The sequence below is a fragment of the Solea senegalensis genome, linkage group LG16 (assembly GCF_019176455.1).
Source record: "Solea senegalensis isolate Sse05_10M linkage group LG16, IFAPA_SoseM_1, whole genome shotgun sequence".
NCBI classification, from domain to species: domain Eukaryota; kingdom Metazoa; phylum Chordata; class Actinopteri; order Pleuronectiformes; family Soleidae; genus Solea; species Solea senegalensis.
This window is the reverse complement of record NC_058036.1, coordinates 13,430,088-13,444,254: the sequence shown is the minus strand read 5'-3', so window position 1 is coordinate 13,444,254 and position 14,167 is coordinate 13,430,088. Positions and strand designations below refer to the sequence as shown.

The 14,167-nt window shown below is 40.6% G+C and overlaps 1 protein-coding gene across 3 annotated transcripts in view; it reads right to left on the bottom strand.

The window, feature by feature from the left end:
- The window catches only part of nrxn3a (neurexin 3a), a 138,283-nt gene that overhangs the window by 20,320 nt on the left and 103,796 nt on the right, over positions 1–14,167 (bottom strand). For all 3 annotated transcript variants that reach the window (XM_044047175.1, XM_044047177.1, XM_044047176.1), the window contains one exon: positions 12,016–12,135. In XM_044047175.1, the coding sequence (XP_043903110.1) occupies positions 12,016–12,135 (120 nt within the window). The remainder of the gene's footprint in view (positions 1–12,015; positions 12,136–14,167) is intronic.

Sequence of the window (14,167 nt, the reverse complement as noted above, 5' to 3'; positions counted from 1 at the left end):
TGCTCAGGGGCATCCCAGCCCTTGACCTATAGGGGACTTGAACCAAGTATTTGGAGTATAAAAAAGTATGTTTTAAAGGCAAATCTCAGCATAGCACTGCTGCTATCACACACGCCACACACAGTGTGGACCCAGCACACATAGATAACACAGGAGTCTGTTCTTCTTGTTCCTCCAAATTTCATTGACAAATGTTCATTTTACTGACTGTACTGAGCAACTGTTATTTATCAAGGTAACAGTACTTGGAATTGGCAGATAAAAAAAAAGAAGAAGCTGATCCCTGAACCCTAACCCTGTGGAAAGAAATGGAAGCATCTTGCACGCTGGGACAGTCCTTCGGGGGATCATGGATCCTTCCTTGACCTTACTGGTCAGAGTCTCACATCATGGACCAGATTTTGCAAAGCCAAGATATTTTGAAAAAGTCTAGTTCTTTCTTGCAACTTGATCTTTTAGAGGACATGAGACTTCATGGTCTAGAAGGGTAATCCAGAAGTTCTCATGGTGATGTAGCAACATGAGTTTCTATCCATCCATTTAAACCACTTTATCCTTCACATGAGGGTGCTGTGTCAATCTCAGCTGACATAGGGCGATAGTACACCCTGGACAGTTCGCCAGTCCATCACAATTTACCCAATACCCATATTGTTGTACATGTTTTTGTGGGAGGAAGCCGGAGAACCCCTAGAAAACCGATGCAAACACCACCAGGATAGGAGTGGTAGCAGATGGCTGGATGGACTATTCTGATCCAATCTAAATCATTTGTTCTACCAAACTGATGTTGAAGTGAATATTGAAGTCCACTAAAAAATGGATTCACATCAAAATGTCATTTTTTGTTATTTTGTTATTTAATTGGGACAATGTGCTGCTGCTGTTCAAAGAAGGCAGCAGTGTTCAGGCTCATTTTTGATTTTATAACACAAGGTGTGGCTTTTAATTTTTACACCTAGACAATCTAAACCAACCTCTCCTTCATCCATCAGGCCGTCACAGCTTATCCTTTGAGGTTTGTGGAGAGAGAGCGTTGCAGCCAGTCCCTGCTAACAGTGGGCGACAGACCAACTTCAGTTTTCCAAAATATATTTAATCAATGCTGCTGGTTCTGTTCTGTTTTCATTGCAGTACAACACTGATTTATTTTTAGCCCAGGCTGAGGGGAAAAAAAAAGCCTCAAACTCCCAAACACAGAGCAGCAGGAGAGGGGGAGAAAAAAAAAAAGTCAGAAAAACTAAAAAAAATAAATATATTTTTTACTTTTAAAAAAGGACCCAGCAAAAGTGTCCACATGTCAAAACTATATTCTTTGTCCTTGGTGATGAAAGCTGGCTCATGTGGACTGTCCTTGGTTTACGTCCACACACGTGAGAAATTATCAGAGGACGTCCTCTTGCTATAAAAACGACTTAATTCAGGACGGGTTTAAATCTCTGAGGTGGCTGTTGATACCAACACAACAGTTCCATTAAAGTAAAATTAAGTGCCACAAAGACGGTGCCTCAGCAGAAATATACAGCCAAGCCTGTCACATTAACATAAAGCATGCCCTTCAGAAATTATTATGCCTCCTAATCTCGAGAACACTCAAATGCAGCATTGCACAAATGACCTGTCCAGTGTGATGCATGGATCCGTTTTCGTCTCGCAGACTGATGAATTCCAGCTTACCCTGTCCTCGTCTTTGTCTCTTTATTTCTTGCTCCTTTACCTCATGTGCACGACACAACCGCGATGTGGAAAGTTTTTTGTTTTTTTTTATAAACAACAGCCGAGGCAAGTGAAGGTCACCAGACAGTGTGTTAACATACAGATCGGGGTGGGGGGGGGTTGTTGCACAAAATTAGAATAAAGAAATCGATGATATCTGAAAAAGTGAGGCTTAACCTATGCTACTGAGTTCATCCTGGCTTAATCCATTGCACGAATGCCCAACCAGGATTACAAGGTGTGGCTTGGTCAAGCCAGGTGTAACTAATCCTGGTAAGTGTGCATTCACGGCTTACACGAAATAGACCCTGAGGTCGATCACAGATTGACTGATGCTGAAGTGGAGAGGATGTGTGCAACACCTTGTAATGGAAATGTAAGAAGAGGTGAAAACACAATTTTTTTTTTTGCAAATGAGCTCCTCACTTACTAACCACAGCTCCACAGAAATCATCATATTTGCAATTCAACTCATTTTCATAAAAAAAAAAGTTGTACACTCTGCAGTGGAAGATCTCCTCCATGTTTCCCTGAGGGATGTTAGATGTGGATCTGTGTGCATCAACCACACTAGGGACACAAACACGGTGAAGCAGCACTTAGCTGCTATGCTGCACACAAGTGGACATTTTTAAATCCAGGTTAAAAACATTTATTTTCTCACATGCTTATGTTTGAGCTCTTTGAAAACACTTTAAAGTTTAATCTCCTGCGTAAATTATTGTTATACAATAGTGTTATATTGCATATCTTATGCTCCAGTTTAGTCTGTTTTCGTTTTGTCTTTGTATTAATTCGGTTTGGTTCCAATTGTGAATTTATGTTTCCAAATTGTAAATGTTATTTTATATTTATGTAAAGCACATTGAGTTGCCCTTGTGTATGAAATGTGCTATGAAAATACAGCTGCCTTGCCTTGCCTTGCCTTGCCTTGCCTTGCCTTGCCTAGCCTAGCCTAGCCTAGCCTAGCTGTAACGCATGAGTTATCCAGGTCACTGGCAATCTTGTAGAATTCCTGTAAATGATGAAAACATGTGCCACAGTCTTTATCAGCACATATACTGCTGTTCGGTATACGTGGTGATTCTGAATGGTGCAGAAAATCATGCCTTTATTCAGATTAAGTGACACTATCTTTGAAGAAATTGGGCTTGTAACCAGAGGGCTGCCGGTTCAAAATCTGAGACTGGTCAAGGGCTGGGGTACCCCTGAGCAAGGCACAAAATCCCCATTGCTTCACGGGATCAGAAAAGCACTGCTCCAATGCCCAGTTTGGGTAAAAAACATGTAATTATATTTATTATAACAATACGCTGTAAATGGAAGGTATTTTGTTATACACCTTGAAACATTTCTCTATAAACAGAAGCTGAAAATCAGAGTTCCCAATTCGGAAAACTAACAAAACACTACCATGACACAAAAAGGGACAAAAACCCCTCCCCAACAACTCCCCCAAGCCTTTCAGCGATTCTATCAACGTGATACATGAACAAAAGTACTGAGCCCAACACCTAAAGTGAAGTGGGAGTTACTGGACAGAGGGGAAAACAATTAACGGCCAAAAATAGAAAAAAAACAACAACAACAACCTTCCAACTGACACTCAACTCAGATAGAGACTTGAAAACAGTGCAAGTGTCACCTACCTGTAGAGCCTCACAGCCAGACTGATTACACTCAGCTGAGACCGAACACAGGTGCACCCAATAACTCCTGATTAGCAAGGACACCTGTGACACTGATTCTGGCTCGCTGTCCGTCACGGACTCTCGTCGATGATGAAATGGCATGGACCAGTGGCGTGCATTTACAAAAAGCATTACACATGTGCAATGCTGCGGTCAAGCCAGCTGTCAATCACACATTTCATGGTCAAACCAGCCATGCCCCGAAATTTGGAGTGCACTTATACTGTAAACTTTATGGTAAAAGCACTGAAATGAACCAAATACACGGCACAGGCATCAGGAGCAACGTGGGGTTAAGTGTGTGGACCTAGCGGAGCCGGGAATCTAACCCACACCCTGCGAGCAAATTATATACCATAAATATGTCGGACTTGACTGCGGTAAGGCAAGTTTACACATTCACTTCAAAATAAGGTGTTATTGCAAATAAAGAAGTATTTTCCACTAGGTTTGATGTGGGATAAAACCTGTATCTTCAATAAGTACTTCATGAAATACACACTGCTGGACTAAGTACATGAAACACTACTGGAGCAAGTAATACAAAGTACTTTAGTAGTGTACTTTCGGAGTAATCCATAGACAGAATGCCTTAAACTGAACAAGATGACGCGTCTTTGTGTAACTTTGATGTGGAATAAAACACATTTTTTCAATAAGTAGTGCATTTAACATATACTACTACGCCAAGTACCTTATAGGATACTCGCACAAGTACTAGCAAGTACTTTTACTGTGTACTTTCTGAGTAATCCATAAACAAAATGCCTTAAACTGAACAAGATTACGCGTCTTTGTGTAACTTTGATGTGGAATAAAACACATTTCTTCAATAAGTAGTGCATTTAACATATACTACTACGCCAAGTACCTTACAGGATACTAGCACAAGTACTAGCAAGTACTTTCTGAGTAATCCAGAGACAAAATGCCTTAAACTGAACAAGATTTCGCGTCTTTGTGTAACTTTGATGTAGAATAAAACACATTTCTTCAATAAGTAGTGCATTTAACATATACTACTACGCCAAGTACCTTACAGGATACTAGCACAAGTACTAGAAAGTACTTTTACTGTGTACTTTCGGAGTAATCCAGAGACAAAATCAATTAAACTGAACAAGATGACACCTTTTTCTCTAACTTTGATGTGGAATAAAACAGGTTACTTCAACAATAAGTTCATCAAACTTATACTACACTAAGTACCTCATGGGCTACTAGCACAAGTACTGTCAATTACTTGTACCGTGTACTTTCGAAGTAATCCACGTACAAAGTTCCTTAAACTGAACAAGATTGTGCCTTGTTCAGTAAGTACACATGTCTTCAATAATAAGTAGTTCATGAAACTAAGGACCTCAGGAGCCGCAAGCACAAGTACTATCAAGTACTTTCGTGAATTGTACACACTTGGCACAATGCGATATTGTCACATTGATCTATGTGGTCCTCCAGCAGCACTAAACACAAACTACAATGAATGCCAGTATGAAACAGTGGAGGCTGAATGGCTTTAGAAATAAAAAACAACACCGTGTTTTTTGACCCCAATCATGGCTTGAAATTAGAAGTCAAGGGACAGACAGTCCTTATTAGTTAGATATAAGAATCCTTTTATTTACTGTTGTTTGAAAGCTGATCTGAATTTTGTCCCAACCCGTCAAATAAATGATATATAAATAAATTGACAGCTAGGAGCACTAAAAGGAAAGTCAGTGGGTCACTAAAGCAATTATCAGTCATCTTTGGTGGATGAAGAGTATGTTTACTAAATTGTATAGCAATCCATGTGGGTGACAACAAACATAGTCAGGCTAAAGTTCATGCTGGGGGGAAAAGCCACTGAGAAACAGCGCCATATCGAATTGTGACTCATTAGTTATGTCGTTGTAATGAAGCCCTAGAAAGTCTCCTTTCAACCCCTTTGATCTCGTCGTAGGTTGCTGAACATCCCGACTTATGTCGAGAAATCGAGTGAAAATGGCCTTTAGCGTTGGCATCCGAATTTGCTGTTTTTCTTGTCAAAGGCCATATAGATCCAAATTGTTTTCACTTCAAATTTTATCGAGCACCTTTATAGCGCGACCGTCAGAGTAAGGGGCATGGAGTCTGCGGAATCAATCTGAAAGATCGAGAATGGAGGCGAACAAATATAAAGATCAGTGAAAAGGAAAATAGACTCTTTGTCATCCTGCTGATTGCTGCGATAACCTGCCAGGCTGCTCACTTGTGACCAACCCAATAATGCCAAGCAATGAAGGCAGGCAGACTTCCTGCAAGGTCTCTCATGGTAGCATAATGGCTAATTAATTTCTTGGGGTTCATTTATGTGCTACAAATAATAGTTGATAATTGTTTTCTCCCCCGGAACGGTGATATGTTTCCTTGCTTGATGAACAGGAACAGTGGCAGTATAGTGAAAAGACATTTTTCAGTTTATTTGAAGGCTCACATTTTGTGCTTTGTCATGTTTTGAGAGGTGCTGTTCATTTTCGACGAGCATTTGACTTTATTTTCTTACAGCAGGCAGAGTACATGTTCAACTGTCCCATTCAGTTTAGATGTGGGACGTGCATTGGTTTTGGATATATGACTTTTGAGTAAGACATGCATCATTCAGCTTTGGTTTAAGGAGGGGATTATTGATACTACTGATTCACAGAAATTACAATAAATCAGAATAGCAAGACACATTGACTAAGTCAGAGGTCTCAAACTCATGGCCCGTGGGCCACATGCAGCGCCCTTTTAATTTAATGCGGCCCACCACTTGATATCATTATGATAAGTTTTTTTACTAAAGTAATTTTGCATAATAAACACATTTATATTGTGAACTATTTATCGTTCCATATCAAAACAATCACTTTTACTTTGAAATCAGGTGAAATATCAAATCACGTGGATGTCTGACTGGCCCCCTACTGACCAAACTAGATGTGCAAACGACGCAGGGGCCTAAGTATAGTGATACAATCACATCATGACAAAGGCATATCACAAACTCCACATATTACTGCATCTGTGTTCTATTTGAACACACAACGTCCAGAAAGGTTCAAACTACGGAGAGTGATAACCTTCAGTTATTCTTCTCTCTCATCTCACACTTGCACACTACTACAGGATATTCCAAAGATTATGATTATATTTCTAATTGAATTGAATGACACTGTATTATTTAACGTGGTCGTGTACATTATTTGATGTAAATGCTGCATCCACAGTGACTTTGGATGCAGTTAATAATGTCGGCAGATTACGTTTCTACACTGCAAACCTTAACCACTGTTTGCAGGATGCTGGTTGTCTTGCAGGAGACTCACTGTCCTACCCATCACAATCAGCCAGATACTGGACAATTTTGTTTTATTTTTCCTGATGCATACAGTCGGCGCTTTCCCCCTGCCTGGCCTGGGTATTTATTTTTTTTTAAATATTAAATTAATCGAATTCAGTCTTTGAAATTGATTGAGCCGTATATCTCAATTGGCAATAGCTCTTTCCCCCACGCATAACCATGATTGATCCTCCCATTCTCTTTCTGTTCAGAAAGACCAACACAAGATGATAAATGGTTCTACTCGAGTCTCACATGGATGAGCCCCACCACACTCACAGCTGAGTTCCCCCTGCTGTATTTCCTAAGCTGCGCTCAGGTCTATATTTCAGAAAATGCTGCTCTGACCTAGGAGTGCATTTACTCTCTTATTGCACCACTTCGTCTTTTGTCAGTCTCCTCATCATAAACCATGTGACAGACTCGTGATGGATCTATAAGCTCCAGCAGTAGGAGATGTCCACCAGCAGCATCGCGGATCTGCACTTTCTACCTTTGGCTCCGAAAGAGCCATTTTGCCAAAAAGAGAACTAATGTCGTTCTTAAAGCGGCACAGCATGGAAATGAGCATTTGCAATAGATTTACCTGTGATTAGGGGTGTATTTTTGTGGTATTCTCAATGGCATAGGACATTCTGTAATTCCGAGCTTCACCCAAGTGCAGAGCACAGGACGGATTTCTACAATAAACATGATCCACTTCAATCACAACATGTCCTTCACTGAAGGCAATGGCACAAATATTCGTATACGTTCTACACAACGTGTATGTTTTGGTTGTGTTTACCCACAATGCCCTGCGTTGTAGTCCGCTTCCTGCATTTGAGACCTATGTTTTTTTAGGCGGACCACAGTCCGGTTGTGCATTCACACTTGCCCAAATGAACCGGACCTTCCGAGCAAACGAACTAGGATTCGATTTAGAAGGGCGGGTGTGAATGCACCCTTACAGTACACGTCCGTGCTCCGTTCCCAACGTTCATATTCAACTTGAAAATCAGCCTAAATTCATGTAGTCTAATCCCAGCATTAGAAACTGGGGAGCACAGAGACTAAATACACTAGGGATAGTCTGGGATAATCAAACACAGGTGAATCGCACAAGGGAATGGCCGACAATCAGAAGGGAAATCAGGACAGGAAGTAAAAATGAACAAGGTACAAAATAAAACAGGAAACAAAGAACTAAAAACCCATGGTTAAGAAACTTAAGGTCATGTATTCATCTTTATTGACTTGAATTACCTTTTGTTTGTCTAAAATTATAACTTTGGACACTCTCTATACAAAGCAGGAATGATAAAATAATGCTGCACCAGCAGGAACTAACAAGAAGATTGACAGACTGATCTTTGACCTGTGATCGTAGCATAGACTCAGAGCTTCTGCTGGATTCTGCTTCTGCTAGAATTGCACTTTGACATGACGCCAACAATGAAATACGAATTGAACTGCACGTTTCCCGCGGTTTCCCCGGTTGATTTACCATTTTAGCATCTTTGCTGGTTATAAGGCCGATGATATACAGTATAAAGCAGCTGCTTTGTGCGAGTAATTGAAGGATCTACCTCGAGACAACACACCTGTGCATTTAAAGGGAAGTGCAAGGGTCTGTAATTGCGTGGACCCACTTGAAAAATGCTTTCTATTTCTGACGCGGATTGGAAAACATGAAATTATTCATCTTATTTTGTACGCTGAGCCTTTTGCTGCTGTAACAAGTACATTTGCATGATGTGGAATCAATAAAATATAATCTCATCCAAATGTTTTGATTGATATAATTCTAATTGCTGACCTACTTCTCTTTGAATGTGATGAGTAAAAAAAAAAGAAAGTTTTAAATCAACCACTTCTACCACTGAAAACAAATGGGCCTGAGGTGACCTCTGCTGTTTGCCTGACTGTTGAGCAGACTGTCCTCTCCCCAGCCTCTTTAAATATCCTGCATTAATTTTAGGTGAGATCATTGACCCGGCAATGGAGCCGCTAATGAGACATTTATTGGTATAGTTCATCAAATAACACCAGGATGATGGTGTTAGTTTACTGGAGGGCCGACACACCTTGCTAATTTTCACATGACGGTGGAACAGTGACACTGTCGCCGGCAAGGTCGATATCCACACCAGAGGGAGGATTTAGGACACTGTGGGCTCATGGGAAATATTGTTCACAATTCAGGAGGTAGACACGAAGGCAAACTGAGAAAACCCGAAGCACTTATATATATATATATATATAAAAAAAAAACGAAGTTAAAATCAATTTCACTCCTGCAGTCTGTAGGAAGTTTTGGATGGATTGGATACAAGCCTTGTGGCTAACCCCCAACACACACACCATCTGGGCCACAGCAATGATGAAACCCTGTGTCAACAGACAGACAGCCGCCTGTTTCAAAGGAAGATCTAAGAGGGTCTGTACATGTGTGTGTGTGTGTGCGTGTGTGCGTTCTTGCATGTGTGTGCTCTTGCAGACACTTTGACCAATAGCTGATTTTTAAGCACAGTCACAGCAGTAATATTTTCTTCCCAACCACCCAAAGGAACTTTCCACAGAGCTGAGGGCAAGTCATGTGTCCGAGAAATAGAATTTTCAAAGAACAAAAAAAGAAATAGTAAAGAAGAAATGAACTTTGTGACCGCGTTTGAAAGCTGTTAACTTGTCTCTACTGTCTGATAACCCACTGGACCATCTCTTGACTTACTGCCCTAATGGTACCAGGTCCTTTGTCGTCTTGGTAACGCTGAATAACACGGGTAAGCTTACAGATGCATTACTGCTTATTGGGTTTAGGTTGGTTTATCCTGGTATTAAGGTGTACTTAGTTAGGTTTATGTACATGGTTAGGGTTCAAGTAAGTTTTAGCAGGACAAACACAGGTGTTCACAGTAACGATGGCTCTGTTTGGTTCTTGTAAGTCAGAGCAGGATGACAGTGAGTCAGCAATCACTCTGAAAGTGAGGAAGCTACAGTACAGTAAATGGAACTCGGCCATCATTAATTGGGTTATTTACACCCGTGCTTTTCCCACTGTGACGTGAGAAAATAGCTACTGTGCAAAGAGCCCATTTTGGGGACATTTGCTCTCATAGTTGTCCAAAATCGTGACAGTGTGAAATTGAGCATAGATATCTGACCTGAGGCCCTGAGGATGACGTAAAACCTGATGGGTCCCGCCAGGTACCTACATAAAAATCAGCTTCAGGTTGTGTTTGGTTACACAGTATGTAGTGCCATATTTATTTATTTATATACAGTGCATCGCTGTGTGCATATTGATGGAGACTGCCCCCTGTCTGCAAAACCAAGTGGTTGCAAGTCATGGACAAAATACAGATGACGTCAGATGCATTGGGCTCAGGCTGAGTTCCGACAATGAAAACAGAAAACCCTGTCAGGTCAGAAAAAAGTTACCTAACAATAAAAAACAACTACAAACGTAACATAACTAAGAAGGTCGATCTCTATAGTGGACAGTTATTGGCAGGAATTTAATTTATTACCCTGAAATAAGTTTGTAGAAGTGTATATTTGCTTTCAATAAGCCTTTTGTATGGGGAGTAACTCTTTAAAAAGGTTTTCTTCTTCCTTGGACCCAGTAGCAAATGAACACATTTAACAGCCCTTATCTCATACTGGTGCTTAGAGTGTTAAGTTATTTATTCATTTCTGCGGATAGAACTCTTAGTGGTGCAGTTTGTGGTGCTATTGTCTAAAGAGTATTGATACGCTATCGCCACATACAATACGTGTTCAACATTGTCTTCTTTTGCTCGGTGTCTGCATATTTTCTCTATTGTCACGAGTCGAAATGAAGCAGCCTAGCGTTGCAGATTAGTAAACACAGCGCACAATGACGAGCCAGAACCGACAAAAGGTGGCACGCAGTGAGACGAGGAGGAAACTGAATGACACCATTCCATCTCTATTTTGGGTCAGACGTGCTGACGAGACTTCCTGCTAGTTCGTCAAAACTTGTTTTCGAAAAACAAAGATTTGAACAGATGGAGGCAGAGAAACCAAGTTTCCGTCTAACTTCACCCACATTCTTTCACGCAATGTGTCATTAAGGAAGACCTACTTTCTACTGACATACACTACAACTGAAAGCCATCCTTCCATCAATCCATACCACTTAGGGACAGTGGGGAGAGTTGGATCAAATCCCGGCGTAAATGCTAGATCCATGTAAATGTATGACCAACCCAGGGAATAATACAAATTAGATTTCTTTGGAGCACCAGAATGGCATCCCCCAGTGATGCCACAGGAAACATTAAGAGAGCTGAGATGGCGTCACAAACACAGGCACTGATACAACTTATCATTATCCACTCACAGCTAAATATTAGCCATGTTTGCACAGACACAATTCAGCTGTTGCTGGCGATACATGCATCACAGTTTCTCGTTGCTCACGTGTGTGTACACTTGCTGTTGTTGTCTGTTTAGGACCTTAACAAACACTGACCTTGTCAGGAACATTTGTTGCCATGGAGACCAAAAAAAGACTTGATTTACTTGGTTTATTGAGGTACTTTAAACAAATGAATGTGTCCTTATATACGGCTAGCTGCATAAATGTGTACGTGTGTTCTTGTATGGTATATTTGTGAGGACCAATACAGGACATTTTGGCTGGTCCTCACTTTCCGTCACCCCTTAAAATGGCTTTATGAGGGTTAAGACTTGGGAAGTGGGTTAAGGTTAGGTGTTACCTTTGAGCTCCAGACGTTCAGACAAAGTGTGTTTGTCTACATTCAGAGCAAGAGGCCAGTTTTACACAATAAGGAGTCGTTACTTGCTCTCTTCAAAAGAAAAGTGCCAACATAGTGATGTCATGATGTCGTACAAAGCCATTCTTTGAACAAACTGATTTTTAAAAAGCAAAACTGTGTGTGCAATTCCATTGCATTATAACTGTTTTGCTATAGAGAGGTGATTCCTCAGCGTGAAGGGCTTTTTAAAGCCTGCTGTCAAGCACAGTAACCACTGATGACGCTCATATTCACCCAGTGCAGCTACACTGAGATGAACACGTGTACAAATCAAATAGTATAAAGCGTTGTCATGTTAGCTTTAAATTGTGTGTCACTGGAGGACGTTGTGGACAAACATATAGAGCTGATGAGTGTTAGGATCCACAGCGACAGGCTGCCACCTCACAAACGCAAAAAAAAAAAAACGTCCTCTTACAGCTCACTGGTGGGTTGTTTGCGTGGGTGAGTTTTTCGCCATGCACACAGCTGCTGTACTCACGGTCATTGCACTGTGTGCCAGTGTAGGAGGTCATGGAGCAGTCACAGGTGTAGTTCTCCCACTGCTGAATACAAATGCCCATGTTGGCACAGGAGTCTTCCTGACAGGTGGTGCTGGGACCTGTGGAAATCCAGCCATCGCCCACAATCACACACACACACACATAGACAGACAGATCTCAGCATAATACGAAAAGACACAGGTCAAGACAGAACTGAACTAGGAGATGCTGGGCTGTTTTTTTTTGCCTACTACCACATACACTCTATTCTTTCCCACCAACGTCAGAATTAGGCCTTTCTCCATAGACCTTATTTTCGGCAGAACCGTGTAAGTCGACTTGGTGCCCCAAGTAACAGTTGATATAGTTGTGTAATTAAAACTGAGTTATATTGCCGATTTTCATTAATTCCTTAAACCGTGCACAGTGAAAAAATGTTTAAAAATATCCTAGTGTATCCTTAATTACATTCAAAAATAAGGTCTATGCTTCATCTTTAAAGGTCCAGTGTGTAATATGTAGGAGATTTTATTGGCAGATGTTGAACATGCTACCTTTAAGTGTTAAAAGTTTAGTATTCATAGCCTTAGAATAAGCCTTGTTTCTACGGCAGCCTGGATGGACATACAGTACCAGTCAGAGTGTTCATTTTGCATTTTGAAGCAGAAGCTCATGACGCAAACAATGAAGAACGTCATCCTTTCTGGTATGTGAAGGCCACCGTAGTTCCCTGACAGGCTTGAGAAATGGAAATACAAATTATTCATAATAATAATAAAAAAAAGAAATCTTTAAAAAGGGGGCCCTGAACTGGTCATTGTTCAAAGGAGTTGGTTCCTGACCACAAGTTGGGGTCTAATGGTGCACGTTCATAATTTGCAGTCTCACGATTAGATGTCACTAAATGTTATGCACTGGACCTTTAAATCTCTGCCGCAAGAGGAATTAGCCTTCAAACTTCTCCTTACCCACTTTGTATATTGACTTGTGGACCTCATTTGGTCATGTTAGTTAATTGAGACGTATAGGTTTCACCCACTGTGAGCAGTGAATTCTGTTCTGACTCAAGAGATGTTTTAATGTAGTGTATTTTCTCTACAGGTCAATATAATGGCACACTGTTGTGTTACTATGATTATTATTTTAGACTCAAACCTCTTAGCAAACAGCAGACTGGCTGGTAAACTTCATAGCTGACCTAACTCAAATCTGGCAAATGTGTTAAGCAGAGACTTACCTGGTGGAATGATGCAAGCAAGTGATCTGATGATGAGTTGGAGGCGGGAATAGAGGTGTAGAACTGACTTACAATAATACAAAAATAAATAATAAATCTGCTTAAGTATGGAAATGTCTTCTATTCCCGGTGATTGGTCCACTCATCATGGTTCAGGATGTAATGTAAGATGGAACAACAATAAAAAGGCGCTTTTTTTGTTGTTTTTGTTCTTTTCAAGATTTTGTTTCAAACTTTGCAAGCAGTGCAGTATCACCATCTAGTGTTGATACAATGTATTGCCACAACCTGAGCTTCTCATGTTGAAGAGAAAATTAAAGATTTAAAGTAATGGAGGTTTGTTATGAAAAGCAAGCAATGCAATACAGTTACATAGGCAAAAACATGATACATAGGCAAAAAATAAAAAGGAAAACATAAAAGGCCATGGACAAGACCAACAAAGCATGATTGACATTTTATTTTGAAAAATAAATAAATGAATCATTATGTTCTTGCAGTACAATGCAGCACAGTACAGTACAGTGACATTGTTCTCAACCCCGTTCAGATTGTCACAGTGTGGAAGACATTCAGTACACGTCACATTATTTGCTGCTCTGATGAAAATGGAATGTCGGCACATTCAGTTGTGTAACATGAGGCGCTATAAGTTTATGTTAAAGCAAAACCAAAGGGAAAAAAGACAACATAGGTTACAGCGGAGTCGATGTTCAACTGAATGATATGGCAGACATAAGAGAGAAAAAAAAAAAAGAAGCTGCACAGAAAATGACCTCCATGCAAACACAAGAGCAGTTTGTGGAAGCTGCGAAGAAAAACAACAGCAAAAAAAAAAAGCAAAGCACGGCTCACACAGAATGACGGACACAACGGTAACATCTGCTTGCTCCTGCAGAGTGTTTCACCAGTTC